Below are 15,594 nucleotides of genomic sequence, written 5' to 3'. Positions count from 1 at the left end.
GTCCCACAGAACATCTTAATCTCTTGTTGAGTACTTTAATGAGCTACCCTGCACTGGTGAGCACTAGGTCCAATAATGCTTCTCCTCTGGTCAGTTTGTCCCACACCTGGACCAGGAAGTTATCCTTGCCACACTCCAGGAGTCTCCTGGATTGTTTACAGCCTGCAGTGCTGCTTTCTCAGATGACATCTGGTGTTTGAAATCCTCCATCAGGATGAGACCCTACAAATATGATGTTTCTTGTAGCTAAAGCAAGAAGGCTTTATCAGCAGGCTTTATCATGAAGCCTGTAGTGGATCCCAACCAAAAGATGCCCTGGATTTTCCTACGGGTAAGCTGAACATTTTTAAGCAATGTGCCCTCATAGCAAAGAAGGCCACCAGCATCCTGGGCTGCTCTAATAAACGCACTAATAGTACAGTGATGGAGGCATTCCTTACCCTCTACTCAGCACTGGCGAGACCACACCTGAAGTGCTGTCTGGTCCTGGTCTTGCCATTAAAGAAGAAAACTACTGAAGCAGGTCCGGCAAAGTGCCATAAAGATCATAAAGGGACTGAACTACCCTCTGTATGAGGAGAGGCCTAGTCTGCTGGGAGTGTTTATGTTGGAGAAGGGAAGGCTCATGAAAAATCTTATCAATGTTTATAAAGACCTGATCAGAGGGAATGAGGATAAGGGAGCCCAAGTCTTCTCAGTGGAGCCCAGTGACAGAACAAGAGGTACTTTCAAACTTTGGAACAGGTTGCCCAAAGAAATTAGTTAATCTCCATCCATGAAGATATTCAGAAACCATCTCGAAATTGTCCTTGTCAGCCTGCTCAAGGTGACCCTGCTGGATTACATGATCTTCAGAAACCCTTTCCAACTCCAACTCTTTTGTGAGTCAGTGATTCTATAATGGCAGTATTTCTGAGAACTTTTCTGTAGTATCTTTGCACCAGCTAGGCTTCAGGTCCTGAGGAGCAGAGCCTCATTTTGAGAATTACCCCAGCTACTGTGTAACCTTAAGGACCAGGGATTACAAACCGCAGCAGTGCTTCAAAACAGAATTGTCCCATATTCTAATTCAACTATCCAACCACTTCTTACCTGAGGATTTAAATCAGAAGGGACATACGGAGGTGTCCACTACCATGATCTTCTCTGAGCAGTGATAACTTTACTGTTAGATCAAGATAGTAAGTGCTTTCTTCAGATGGGTTTGAACATCTCTGGGCCTGTGAATCACTGCTCATCCACTGTTGTAGTGGCTGTTTCTACTGTATATACATTGGAGGAATCCAGTGTCTCTATCTCAGCAGAAGAATGATACTGATCAGATTTCAAAGATCAGCTCCTCTTGGGTGGTTGGGAATGGCCATCCCCATGTTCCCAAAAGTGTTACTCAAGCTAGTGGTGCTTCTCTACAGAGCAAATGGGCTGCAGTGAACATGGAGTAAATCTGCATGGCCTGGTCAGCTTGTGAAGCAGACTAAGCCAGGTCAGAATCACTGCTGCCGAACCAGTCAGTGGTACTTCACTAGGTGAGAGATTAATTACCCCTCAGCTTCACTCCTCTGTGCTTTCTGGGCTCCCACTGTCTTCTCTGAGATTGCAGTGTCCTCTGTTCCCTGTGAATACTGGGTCTTAGTTCTTTACCTTTGTCTGAGTCCAGGGAGGGTGATCTCAGCCTATTTGTGGGGCTCTAGTCACTGCCCATCCTCAGGCTCTCCAGGCAGCTCTGTATTCCCCTTCTGAATGACATTATCTATGTATTACATATGGGAACAGCCCTGAGGATCTACACATAGGACAGCATGATGAAGCATCAAATAGCTAAACAAAAGCAAAGGATGATTGTCAACGGTTTACGGGTGTTCGGCCCGGTTCTGTGACGAAGGGGATGGGGGACCCATGGGCCCATGCCCCGGGAAAAGGGAAAAGAGGGAAAGGGTTAGGAGATGGCCCTGAGAGCAAAGAACAGCGGCAACAATCTGAGGAGAAACAAACTAATTTACTAAATAAGATATCGGAATGCAAAACAACACATTATAATACAATATAATTACAAATTAAGCTGATAAATCCAATACAGAGAGAGAGAATGTCCCAAAATCAAGGTAGGCCTTACTCTACTACCAACGATAAGATGGCTGGAGAGCGAGGTGCTGCCAAGACGAGAGACGGTGGAAAAAGGGACGAGGTCTCGTGATCTGCAAGTTTTTATACTGCGAGCTTTTATCTTTTCCCTCTGGCTGGAAAATGGTAACAGAGGAGCAAAGTACCGTGGGGAATGTAGTAGTCCTTCTCTTCTGAAAACCAGGTACATTCACTACATGATGTTATGATGTGGAATACCAATAACCGAAAATCATAAAACCATGACAATGATGAACCCAAATTCATGGAGATAAAAGTCTGAGCAAGAGAGCCTGAGGATCTGGTGAAGTTCACAGAACTGGTCCAGGACATTGCCTGGGCAGACTGTGAGTGAAAATGTATTGGCTATACGTCTCACAACACTGATAATCCCACTACCATAAGCAGCTGCTACCATGTTGGCATAAATTCTGCTGGTCATCTTTATTGTTCCATAATGCAGGGGTTTGCAAATAGCAACGCAGCGGTCACAGGACATGATGGTGAGAAGCTAAAACTCTGCCGTGACAAAGAACAAACATAAAGAACTCGGCAACACATGCCAAGCAGGAGATGGCAGTGGTGTCCCCACTATGGGGAATTGGCCATAGATTTGGGAACAGCTAAGGAGATGCAGCCTAGGTCATGAAGGGTGATGCTGAGGAAGAAGAATTACAAAAGAGTGTGCAGGTGGTGACTGCAGGCTATGACTGCGATGATGAGGCTGTTGCCCAGGAGGGCACAGCCACAACACTCTGCATCCTCCTGCTGTGAAGGACTCTCAGGACAGATGGAGTCCATAGTTATGGACTATATGAACTCCATGGACAATTAAGAAGGTTGGCCCCTAGACCGCGTGCATATATGCGTGCATATATATCAAAAAGCAAGATGGGTGATGGTAATTAGTTAGGAGGTATGGGAATCTGTGGGACCTGATCATGATGCAAATGGTATGGAATAAGGTAGATCACACAGGACAGGAGTATGGGAAAAAAAAAAAAAGATGGGCTGCAGGACCAACGTAGAAGAAGAAAAGGAAAAAGGAACATGGAGCAGGACAGAGGCATAGACAGAGGAAACAAGAGGCAGCCAGCTGGATAGGAGGATAGAGATAGAAGGACAGAAGGAAAAGGGTGGGGTTGAGGGTGGCAGGGAGCAAAACAATGCAAGAGAGAGGAAGGGAAAATGCAAAATGCAAGAATACAGTAAAATAGACGTGAGGGAAGCAGAAGAAATGAGAGAAAGGGAGGGACAGAGCTGGCAAAATCAAGACCAGGGGAGAGGAGCTCTGCAGAAAGACGGAGGAAGACAAAAAGAGTCAGGGAACAGAGCAGAGGGATAGAGAGAGAAAAAAAAGTAGAAGGAAGGCAGCAGAAAGTGGGGGACAGGGAGTGGAACACAGGCAGAGAGAGAGAGAGAGAGAGAAAGAAGTGCAGGAAACAAGCCAAGGTATTGAGAAGAAGTGAGAGATACAGATCAGCAGAAAAGAGATGGAGAAGGGAAAAAAACAGCCATGGGCTGCAGGATAGAGATGGAGGAAGAGCAAAAAGGGCCATGGAGCAGGACAGAGGGATGGAGCAACAAAGAGAGCGGCAGGTAGAATGACAGAACTGGAAGATAGGGACTGTGAACAGCACAGAGGGAAAGGGACTGAAAGAGTGAGGAGACAAAGAGAGACAGAGAAAAACAAGGGCTGGGACTAAGGGATAGAGCAGGACAGAGGGAGTAGGATGCAAGTATATGAAGAAGAATAGAAACACATAGAAGTGGAAAGGAAATGACAGCAAGCCAGGGAGCTGGACAGAAAGACAGTAATCTAGTCAGCTGGATGGACACGCAAAGAGAGAGACAGAGGGATGACAATAAACACAAGAGAGGGAAAAGCAGAGGGGAGGGCAGGGATCTGGCGGGGTGGCAGACATGGCATCAAAATTAATACTTCATACATCTGAGAAACTGTCCTTGCCTTTCCTTTCACAGACAGCTGTCCTGCAGGCTCAACACACAGCTCAGGTATTCACACCCAGGCAGTTATGGCTTTGCAATGCCATGTGTGCACAGGCATTCTCAGAACATCAAGCAGCTTAATAACCTGAACAGCAAACAAGCATTTATTAGAGACAGGTTTTACACTGTTTCCCACAGGATGGGGAGAAATCACTCCTGTCCACTCTTCTGTCTCTTCTACCATCTCTCTCTCACCATCTGTCCCTAGTGCTTCCACTCTCCAGTCACTGCCCAGCCCCGGTTTCCAGGGTAGCTGTCTCTTAACAAGATGTTCTTCCATGTCCTGCTCCAGTTTCTCCTCTCCACCCTATAGCAAGCAGCCCAAGCGCTGTGTCCTACTCACCTGCTCACCTGTGTGGAGCTGCCTGTCTGCTCAGGCAGAGCATAAGTCACTCAGAGGGGTGCACCTCATCCCAGAAGCACCACCAAGGCATCCCACAGCACCTGGGACAGCAGCAACAGAAGGCTCGAGGGCACCATGGAACAGATGAGCCCAGAGAGGGAGAAGGCAGGCAGAGGTCTTCGGGACACAGGGAAGACTTCAAGTGGGGATCTGAGAAGGGACAGGAGCTGACATCCTCAACGGCTCTTTGTTCTCTGAGGACACAAAGGCAGCCTCAGGCATGGTCCACAGGAGACTTTATAGGTGTACAGAGGAAGTGAGGAGGTCAAAAGAAAGCTCTGGGAAACAAGGAGGGTTGTGACAGCACTGGAGGGGTCCTAGGAGGAGCAGGCAGAATGGTCCCAGGTCAGACAGAATGCTCAGGATATATTCTGTGTGCAGCACTGAGGTCCTGGACAGGCTCAAAGCCCAAAAGAGGGACATCTACAATGGGGAAGAATGCTCAAAGTCTTTCAGGCAATTCTGGGGGTCCTTTGGTAGCCACAGTGTTGTCCACATTTCCCTGGAAGCAGAATGTAGTGGTGAAGAACTGATGCACAGAGGCACTGATGCAAGGTGAGGAGACACCACTGTGGAAATACAGTTCCTGGCATGTCACAGAGCACAGTATGGCAAACCTGAGCAGCTAGCAGAGAACTGCATCTCCATGCGTGTGCTGGAAATGAACCTAGCTGAGTGCAATATCCCTGCCCAGTGGGACAAAGAACATGAGGGGATGACAGCACTATGAGAGGACTGCAATGCAGAAGGGACAACACAAGCACAGAGCACACCAAAAACCACCAGGAAAACTTTTGGATGAGAGAAAGCAACACTGAAAACTTGGTGGCATGCCATAAGGCACCCAAAGGGCCTGGGAGCATAGAGAGGCACACAGAGGCTCATCTCCACCCAGACATAAATGAAGGGCCTAGCTCCCATCAAAGGGGCCAGAGTGACTGCTGTGGGGCTCAGGATGACTGCCTTTACACAGCCTCCATTTCTAGGTGGAGCCCAGCTCCAAGCATTGCTTGTGTTGGCCTGGTCCAGATCTCAGGTTGCTGAGAGCAAACCCAGAAGAAATCCATGGTCCCAGAGCTTCCAGGGAAATCTGCACCTATTTGCAGCACAGGGATTCTCTGTTGCTGTGCCAGCTCACTACTGCCTGTGATGTATACTGGGGGAAAGTGATGAGGAAATCAACATAGAGCCAGGATCCAATTGTAACACCATTAGCCATTTATTAACTCATCAGTTGACATGACTTCCACCTGATACCCACACCCCTGTTCAGGGAAGCCTGGAGCCTAGGAGGCTGAGCCCTGACACCAATCACCTCAGTGCTTTCTGCTTCATTTTCCCCTTTTTCAAAGTGGGAATGATGATGATGATTTGACCTGTGCAGCTCTGGGAAGCCAGATACCACCAGCTGGGGGATGGAATGGAAAGAAAACTGAGTGAATCACAGAATTAATAAGGCTGGAAAAGACCTACAAGATCATCCAGTCCAACCAAGAAGCATTCCTCTTTCCCATCTTGGGAAGGACAGATGCCCCTCCCTCTCAGCACAGCCTCCTAAGCAGAGAGCACTTCAAAGGCGTTTGTTGGGACCCACAGTGTAGGCTAGTTCAGGATGAACTGTGGACTGTGCAGTGCACTCCATCACAACGCTGGGCACAGGGGAAGCCCCAAATCCTACACTCCTCCTGCAGCCAGCCAACCTGAGGGTGCAGGACAGCACAAGAAGAAGATAAAGTCAGCCTTGTTCTACCCAGAACGAGAGAGAGTCTGTCTAGATGTATGATACAACACAGCTTGGCAGCTTTCTCTCTGAAGATCATCAGACTGATTTTAAAAGGCACTTTACTGCATATCCTGTGAGGGTGGATACACTTGGCAAGAGCCTTTAAAAGTGGATTCTTAGAAGAGAGTCAACAGAAAGCTGAGTTTCCGTGGCACCACAGCAGCACTCTCCTCCCTGGCAGAGGCAGTTGAGATCAGCACTGAGATCCTGTGCAGGAAGCTCCCCCTTTTCCCCCAATGATACCTAATATAACCATGATATGATACCTAAGGCAAGTCAGGGCCACGGCATAGGTTCAGTCAGACAATGCCATCTTTGAGGTTTTCCCCACCCCAGCCAAGGGTCCGGATTGCAGGTGCTCAGCAAGAGGGCTGTTGGGATGCAGCCGAGAGAAACGCCCGAGTGTCCAGATGGGGAAGACATTGCGGTAGGCAGTATAACTGATGGCACATGATTTGTTGAACACCCCAGCAATGTTCTCCTGAAAGAGAGAGACAGACAGCAAGGTGATGTGGGTGACAGAAGACCACAGCATTCCAGGACACAGTGCTGAGCTCATTATTTTCCTAAGTCCTCCATCAAAAGACACACATGGCTTCTGAGCACACCACTGCAAGGGCTACATGATGCCCCGGACATACGCATCACTGGGGAACAAACTGGAGAGACCAGAGGAGATCCACATACCTGAGGCCAGTCACCATTGGGCAGCTGCTTATCAATCAAAAGTTTGATGCCCCTTTCCAGCACGTCAGTGTCAGGGTACCTGCAAAGCACAAGGGAGATACAATCACTTTTGTCATCTAGACTGTCTGCATACCCTCACTCATGTACGTAGGGAAATCAATCACCTCCCGTCTGCCTCAGGCTTAACTAAAGCGTGTCGAGTGCTTTGGGAAGGCCCCTTACAACTCCAGAGTACCACGCATTACAAATACAGCAAAATTATCCCAGGCTGGTGGCCTGCAGTTGTGATCCAAACCTTTGCTTTTCTCTGGTTCCCCCTCTCCTATCATCAACAGCCTCACTGGCTGGACTACAGCTCTGGCATCATTGCATGAGTGGAGTAACCAAGAAACATGATGGGGTGCATGGCCCACACTAGCAGGACCCAGAGCCTATCCCAGCTTTTCCACACAGCCCAGCTGGTCTCTCCCATCTCACCAAACACTAAAAGCCATGCGATGCCAGAAGTGGAGAAGGCTGCTCCTACCTGACAGCCATGAGCCCCAGCAGGGCCCAACATGTGTTGTGGATCTGTGATGTGGAACTCTGCACATATGTGCGCTGTTCACATGACTCGAAGTCCTCTCCCCACCCGCCATCTGTCATCTGCTTGGAGAGTAGGAACTGGCAGGCTTGGGACACTTCTCTGCATGCCACCCTGCAGGGAAAGGCAGAGAATCAGACAGGGCTAGGTACAGATGAGAGCTAGTGAGTTTGCAGTTTTCCAGCTGCAAACAGAAGCTGTGCTCCACCCTGCTCATGGCAGGGGTTGCCCCAAGAGCTTGAACTCAGGCAGTGAACCCTCTGGTCATATAACAGGTATCAGATTTGGAAGGAGCAGTATCTGGGCCAGAAGAGCCCATGTGCAGCCAGGACATCCACCCAGCCCCAGCTCAGGGTCCCATGCCTGCCCCAGAGCTAGAGGTGGAGGAACCACCTGGCCCTTACTCACCCATCACAATACACATACTGCATACTGGCAAATGCCTCCAGACCAAACCAGGTTCCATATGTGAAGCAAACTCCCCAGCTCCTAGGAGAGAGGGAAAACCAGTACAAGGAACAGGGCAGAGGCAGGCTCTGACACTGCTGTATGTGCAGCAGAAATAGACACAAGTAGGGCAACAGCTTGTCTGCCCTATGGCCTAACTTTGCCCAGCACCACCAGCACCGAGATTGCTCTTAGACTGGAAGAGTTGGATCCACCCCAATCCCTAAAGGAGATCAGCAATCTACATGCTGTTCTCACACACACTACCAGCCATGAAAGACGCCTGTGGTCCCTCTCATGCTGGGGCAGTCACGGGAGAAAAGGGCAGTTGGGCGCGCTGCTTACCCTTCCCATGACCCATCAGCTCGTTGCTTCTTGCGACAGAAGTCCAGGCCCTTCTGCAGAGTCTCTCTGGTCAGGAGAAAGATACCCAAACCAAAAGCAGCTCAAACTCAGGGGCTGCTTCAATAGTGGTATTCATTATTACCCCTGAGGATTTTAAGGGTCGCATGATCAGAGGGCTCAACTAGCAAGCAGACAGATGACCCCATTCAGAATTTCAGAGTCAAATCATGCTCTACTTGGGTACTTTTCTGCCATGTGCCAGCATACAACCAGAGGACCTAGCCTACAGCTGGCTGCAAGATCAAGGCAATTGCTAGGTCAAATGGCATGCTCATTCTCTACTAATTTTCCCCAGCTTGATCCGAAACAGATGGCAAGTGAGATTGGGCTCTAGCATCCTGGGGGAGGGCTCTGGTTTGGATATATCACTGGCATCCCAACACTGAACATGCCAATGGCCACTCCAGGGGCTGCTCCACGCCATTGCAGAGGCCCAGGCACGACAAGGCTCAGCAGGTGCTGTGCCAGCAGAAGACACAGCAGCCAGCATGGACCACTGTTTTCTCCTCTACGCAACTCTCTTTTCACTGCCTCACCTTATCTCCAGGGCTCTGTGCTCAGGATACACATCTTGGAAGTGTCTCAGTGCCTGCATGACAGCTGACGTGCATTCCACGTAGGTATAGTCAATCATGATGTCACCTGTCAGCAGGAGAAGGATATTAGTGAAACAGTGCCTCTCCTGGGCAGCAAACTGAGACAAATGCTGCCAGCTTTTCCCCAAGACCCACAGCACATGTAGGCCACAGAGGGTCCTCGGGCAAGACCTGCCCCTTCCCAGTGGGCAAGGCAACCAAGCCCACATAGCTCCTCATACCAAACACTTCCGAGGGGTTCAGCAGCTCCAGCAAGTGGCCTCCTCTCTTGGTTTCATACGTGGCAAAGCCACCATCTGAGTTCCTCATGCTCAGTAACTGCCCAGACAAGCAGAGGGAGAAGATGGGGATGGCTCATTGACAGTGCCACTCCAGTCTGGCCCCAAGCATGTTGTAAGGACAAAGTCAGATCCATATGGGTTGGCAAATTAACCATGTCCCTAACCACACTGACAGTTAGATCTCCAATCCAGATCATCATATCACGTGGCCTTATACTGACTTAGCAATACCAGATCTAACCACTCATCAGGCCTTCGCTTTTCTTATTTTAGCTGGTTTTAGCTGCCTGCATTTCCCTTGATCCTAATTTTGCAACACTTACCACGTTCACAGCATCAAAGAGGCGCTTAGCTGGGACAGGGTTGGCTATGAAGGAACACTTCTCCTGCAGCAGCATAACTGACTTCAGTCCCTCCGCTGTGCAGTCTGCCACAATCCAGCCACAGTCCCTTGTGCTGAAGGGGAAGCCACCCTAGGGAGGTAAAGAATGACTCAGCACCTTCCTCTGTACTTGCTCTGTTCTTGCACAGGGGAAGGTAGTGTCTCTCAAGCCCCCCATCCCCTCTGCCCAAATCTCAGCTCTGTGTACACATCCACTGGAGTCCAGCTCCAGCCATCGCACCTTGTTCATATGGCGGTAATATTTCTGGTAGTCCGGTGGGTTCTCTGGGATCTGTAGAAGACAAGAAGCAAGAAGGGCAGGTTGAAGCTGCTTGAGTGAAAGGTCATGGCCTTAAGCGATCACAGATGCAGAGCCCTTTGTGACTGCTCACCATCTGTCCTTTACTGAAGGAGGCAGACAGGGAAAGAGGTCAGCTCTGGAGTGGGGAACGCTGAAGAAAAATCACATTTTGGCCTTGCATCAGCATGAGCTGCTAAAGCCCCTTCCTGGGTGCTTTCCTGACAGGGAGCCACGTGCTTTCAAGGGTCTCACCGACAGCACCATGACTAAGACATACAATTGCATCTGAACGAAGCTGCTGGCCAGCAAGATCTGAGCTGTGCAGTCATTGGGGAAGGAATCTGGGTTCCCAGAAGGGTGCTTCAAATGCATGGGCACCAGCATGGAGAAGAGGCAAAGAAGTCTGAGCTCTCAGTTTTCTAGCCTCTCTCAGCCCAAGGCACCCAACTCAAACATCCCAAAGGACTTCACAGCAGAGCCTGGGGCTGGCCAAGGTCCTGTCTAAGCTGCAAAGCTGACTCCCAGCAAAAGGGCATAGGAAACAAACAGCTGTCCCCAAGACACTGCTAGTCCAGCCCTGAAGGAAAGCTCTTCAGAAGACAATAGAGGTATCCAGCAAGGCTCTCACAAGAAGCCAAGACTGCAGAGCCAGCATTGCAGAGACACCACCGATCAACTCAGCTCACCTGGGTGAACCTAAGAAACTCATGGGCGTTCTGAAGGCAGGACATGAACTCAGGTATCTTCTGGGCTTCTGCCTAGAAACAGAGGTGCACAGTCACAAGGAGTTCTGGCCACCAAATGTGTCTCTCAGGAAGGATATGCTAGGACCTTGCTGGCCTCAGTGCCATTAATACCTGCTCTCTGTATAACCCTTCCTGTAGGTTTGCATTCATTCTTCGCTTACTACTTTCATTACAAACCTCTCTAGTGAGAGCTGAGCTATGTGCTGTTGCTTGCACCACTGAGAGATATTTGCATGGCCAGGTGAGGGGCTTACTTGAGCAATCCCATTACCCTCCAAAACACATGCCCACCAAAACTCTTTCTGCCTTTATGCTGGAGAGCAGTTCTGCATGCTGTTCCTGACAAACTGGAATGCTCTAGGGCCAAGTAGAGCAAGGAGCAAGGACCAGGATTTTACCACAGGTAAATTGACTGTGGCAACAGGGAAATCTAATCTGGCCCATTCAGCAGGTAATGTGACCTGCTTCAAAAGCAGCTGGCAAAGAAGGGCTGTACTATTGTAGTGGACAGTCTGCCTGCCTACCACGGCTGAGGGGCTTTCTGAGGAGAGTGTTTCCCTTATGCCATAATAAGCACACCAGAGGCATAAGGGGATGTGCAGTAGAAGCCCCTCGTATTTGAGGATGCACCACAATGCTGTCTTTTCTCAAGGAGCTATGCAAACTTGAGGGATATCTTACCTCCAGGAAGGCCTGGATGGCAAAGGCAGTGTCCCAGAGCTGGGATCCATTTGTACCCTGAAAGAGAGAAAGTGAATAGCTCCCCCCACTGACACCTGTGGGGACTCCAGGACAGCATATTCCTCCTGCATTAGTCCTTCTGTTCCCTCTACCCTGCATCTTGGTTTCATGTCACTCAGAACCACTGCTGATATGCTGGCACTGAGGGGTGGAATACAGAAGCTCAGAAACAGCAGAGGGACAAGAAATGAGAAAGCTGCTTTAGCCTGCTCTGTGTATAGCAAGAACAGGAGAGGACAGCAATTATGAGCAAAGGGACACAACAGCCACAAGATAAGCACAGCTCAGTCTGCACGCACTATCAGAGCCTCTGAGCAGCAGGGCAGGCAAGGGACTTTCTCCTTCCCTTCTCCCAGGACCCACAGGGATGAAGGGGATGGAGACCTACAGCTGCCCCCTCAGCCGATGGCCAGAGAGGCAAACAAGCAAAACACACACAATGCACTCCTGGCACCGCCAGGCAGACAAGGCCAACAGGCACTGAAAATGAGATGCCAGGAGCTATCCCATTCAGCAAGCCAGGATCCCTCTTGGTCACAGCTGGTCTCCAACAGCATCTCACCTGCATCTTCATGCCATCAAGGCCCAACCTGTGGGAAGAGAGAACACAGCACTGCAGCGCAGGCATAGCAAGAGCATCAGGAAGGGGGCTGGGAGCCACAGTGTGCCAACATCACAGGGATAAGAATCCCATGCCACGCCAAGTGGGTCACACATATCATTACCAGAGGTAGTCGGGGATCCTGGAAACATGCTCCTGAAAAGCTGGGGAATTCTCCCCATCCACAAACCAGCGAACCAACATGTTGATGGTCTTGGAAATCTGCCAAGATCAACACTGTCATTGCTCTGAATGTAGCACCTTCCAGCCCCAGACACAAACACCCCTACCACCCAGCATACAGCCTTCTAGAGGCCCTGGGCTTTACTCTGACAAATCCATCTGTGGCATCACTCTAAGTGTAGCTGAGACAGCACAGCAAGTGCCAAAAGATTACTCTAGGGCTTATCTTCAGATCGTGACCTTGAACCACAAGGAGAGGTACCCTTTACTAGGACCACAGCTGTCCCCATCCTCTCTGCCTGTGTCCTGTTAGCACTAAAGTCTTGAGCATTATGAACAGCAAGAGTGGTGCCTGAGCAAGATACAGAGGCTACAGTTACACACCACAACTGCAAAGTGCTGTGGAACCCCAGGCTAGCTCTTAAAGAGCCAAGGGCAAGAACGTGACAGGATCAATATCAAGTGGCCTACTGGACCAATGCTGATACACTTGGTGAATCTGTCATCAGCTTTGATGTGGTCATACAGTTCCGTGATGGCTCGCTGCCGCAGGTAGGTGCTGTGGTGGGCTTCGTACACATTCATGACGGCTGGAAAACAGAGAGACATGCAGTGAAATATTTACGCCATGTGGCTAGATCCACTTGCTGTTGCTGGCTGCACTACTGCTCACATGATGACGGGCCAAGGAAAGAATGGGAACTGCTCTGTCTCAGGATGGCCTGAAGACTAGGGCACAAGGCCCTGCTGCTATCATGGAACTCAAGGCCCAGGGATCACAAAGCCAGTGCCTCCTTTCCAACTCCAGGGCACTGCCAGTAGCTAACAGCAGACCTTGAAGGGCCCTCATGGTACAGGACAGCTTCAGTTCCACCATCAGCCCACTCAAGGGCAGTCTCATGGCAAGGGCCCTACCATCTCATCCAGCACCATGCTCACCGTAAGCGATCCCCAGAAGCCAGCTATGTGGAGTGTAGACATCACAGGCAGCCACGTTGTTCCTCTGGGCCGGCCAGTCGATGCTGGCATAGTCTTGCACATACAGCTCCTGGCAAAAGACAATACAGGTCATCAGCCTGGCAAGCTGGGAACCAACAACTAGAGGCAGCTTGCTGCATGAGGTCCACTGCCTGGACTGCTCTGTCCATGCAGGCATGAGAGATGTTGCTTCATGAGCCAGAGGCTGGCCCCAGTGACACAGTAGGCAGCCAGGGAGCCATGAGTCCTTGCTGGGGAGCCCCCCAGGGCCAGCTCCTCACCTGCTGCAAGCTCCGGATGAGTTCATCCTCTTCTGCTGACAGACGCTTGGCATAACAGTAGCTCATGGGGAGGTAGACCTGGCGGCAGTGGCACCAGAGCCGAGACGGATGGGCTGGGAACCACGTAGGTAGCAGCCTATTTGCAAGAGAAAAGGTGCTCCTGTGAGCAACAGGAAGGGCCAAGGGAGGCACACAGCAGTGCTGTGCTAGCAGGATGCCAGGGGCCCCTGTGCCAGGCCTTCTGCTCCTGGTACAGCTGCAGAAAATATGGCAACACCCACACAGATTGGCCCTGCTTGCACTCTTCAGGGATGAGCCCTTCCTGCTAGGGCCAGCAGATACTGTTCCTGGCCCAGCTCAGGCAGAGAGCATCCCAGGTTCAGAGAGGAAGGACAGAAGTCAGTTCAGGGGCTCCTCTCTTCTCCACATTACTTTGAAGGTGGAGGTGCAGACTGATAGCTGAACGCATCCCATGACAAAGCCCCAGCAACCCTTGGCACCGTGCAGCCCCTGACCATCCCCATAGAAAATGACATTATGCTTTCCCTCTCTGACAGCCAATGATCACTAAGGCCTCTCTGCGTGACCGCAGAGGGTTAGAGCAGGCAGCCTCACACATGGCGAGCTCTTTGCTGTTAGGAGCAGTTATGCTTGGTCACAAGAGCAAAGGACCCTGTGGATAAAATCAACAGGGCTGAGCTCTTGCATATCCCTTTGGTGCAGCATTTGGTGTTGTGTGCCCATCAGCTGCTCCTGCTCCCAGCCTCCCAGCAGACAGGCAGCCTGAACAGCCCCAGCTCTTGGCCATGGCTGGAGTCAGCCCAGCACATCCAGTGCCTTGGGCAGCTCTGGGCTGAGACCATTGGCAGGACTGACGACATCCCCGCACCCACAGCAAAGGCAGCATAATACCACATCTCTGGGAGCAGCGTGTTCATCCCCTCCCAGCTGTAGACATTGAGGACAGCCAGCCAAAACTTCCCCCAAGAGGGGATCCCCACAGCACCTCCTGTAGAGACAGATAATAGCTTTCAGAGTGATACAGCTGTGCCCACTCCCTGCTTTCTCCCACATCCCAGGGTTTGCCTCTTCCTGTGTTCAGGAGCATGCTGCTCTGGCAGAGACACCAAAAAAAGGCAGGTAGCAGAAAACAGAGCAGCCTTCCCCATCAGTAGGTGAAGATCCAGATACCACCAAGGGCAAGCAGGTCATCTGCTACCCACTGTCCCCATGCAGCTGGGCACAGCCACGCTGACCTTTGCTGTGCAGGTTGACACGGGCCCGCACAATGTCGGGGTCATCTGGGCCAAGTCCCAGGATCCTCAGGGCTACATAGTTGAGTGCTGTGCCAAACACCGTCGATTTGTCTTCCACATGCCTGCCACGCACACACACAGGCAGCACAGCATCAGACATGGCCAAGGTGTGGGGCTGAGGCAGAACGGCTGCGAGAGACCCGTATGCCGCATCCCAGCGCAGCCCCGAGGGCCGCCATCCCGGAAGAGCCCCCCCCGAAAACTCACAGGCCCCAGCCTCCGTCCGGGAGCTGCACAGAGCGCAGGTAGCGCACCATCTCCCTGCGGAAGCCATCGGGCAGCGGGATGCGGGCGGTGTGACAGACGATGAGAAGACCTGCGGGCGGAGGAGAGCCCGTCACGCCGAGCCGGGCACGGCGCAGCCCGGCGGCGCGGCGGGACCCACCTGGCAGCAGGAAGAGCGGCCCGCCGTAATCGCCGGCCCAGTGACCGTCTTCGGCCTGTAGCATGGCGTAGAAACGCATGCCGTTGTGGGCGGCCTCCCGCGCCGTACCAGCGGCCGGCAGCGTCCGCAGCAGCGCGTCCTGCGGGGGGATGGCGCCGCAACTCAGCCGGGCGCCCCGTGCCGCGCCCCGCGCCCACCGCCCCGCGGCCCCACACCGTGTCCAAGCCGAGGCTGTGAGCCTCCAGCGCGGTCTGCGCCCGCCGCCCTTCGGCCGCCACCTCGTCCTCGCCGCCGTCACCCGAGTAGCACCAGCGCTGCCGGCCGCCCTCGCAGCGCAGCCGCCAGGCGGGCAGCGCGGTGGCTG

The 15,594-nt window shown here is 51.7% G+C and overlaps 1 protein-coding gene across 3 annotated transcripts; it reads right to left on the bottom strand.

The window, feature by feature from the left end:
* Positions 5,730 to 15,594, bottom strand: LSS (lanosterol synthase). 3 transcript variants are annotated; one of them, XM_021399298.1, is made up of 22 exons: positions 15,446 to 15,594; positions 15,231 to 15,369; positions 15,053 to 15,161; positions 14,786 to 14,907; positions 14,442 to 14,538; positions 13,530 to 13,665; positions 13,210 to 13,318; positions 12,742 to 12,860; positions 12,212 to 12,309; positions 12,049 to 12,076; positions 11,427 to 11,483; positions 10,686 to 10,757; positions 9,940 to 9,990; positions 9,640 to 9,789; positions 9,257 to 9,353; positions 8,976 to 9,081; positions 8,380 to 8,445; positions 7,996 to 8,076; positions 7,531 to 7,701; positions 7,005 to 7,083; positions 6,584 to 6,798; positions 5,730 to 5,942 (listed from the first exon to the last, which is right to left on the bottom strand). In XM_021399298.1, the coding sequence occupies exons 2-21, from the start codon at positions 15,307 to 15,309 to the stop codon at positions 6,613 to 6,615; spliced, it is 2,013 nt and encodes a 670-aa protein (XP_021254973.1). In that variant the 5' UTR covers positions 15,310 to 15,369; positions 15,446 to 15,594; the 3' UTR covers positions 5,730 to 5,942; positions 6,584 to 6,612. The 3 variants fall into 3 exon arrangements, with proteins under 3 accessions (XP_021254973.1, XP_021254972.1, XP_021254974.1); XM_021399297.1 differs by having other exon boundaries at positions 5,730 to 6,798; XM_021399299.1 differs by lacking the exons at positions 14,786 to 14,907; positions 15,231 to 15,369; positions 15,446 to 15,594 and having other exon boundaries at positions 5,730 to 6,798.

The sequence above is a fragment of the Numida meleagris genome, chromosome 5 (assembly GCF_002078875.1).
Source record: "Numida meleagris isolate 19003 breed g44 Domestic line chromosome 5, NumMel1.0, whole genome shotgun sequence".
NCBI lineage: Eukaryota > Metazoa > Chordata > Aves > Galliformes > Numididae > Numida > Numida meleagris.
This window is presented reverse-complemented; position numbering and strand designations above follow the sequence as displayed.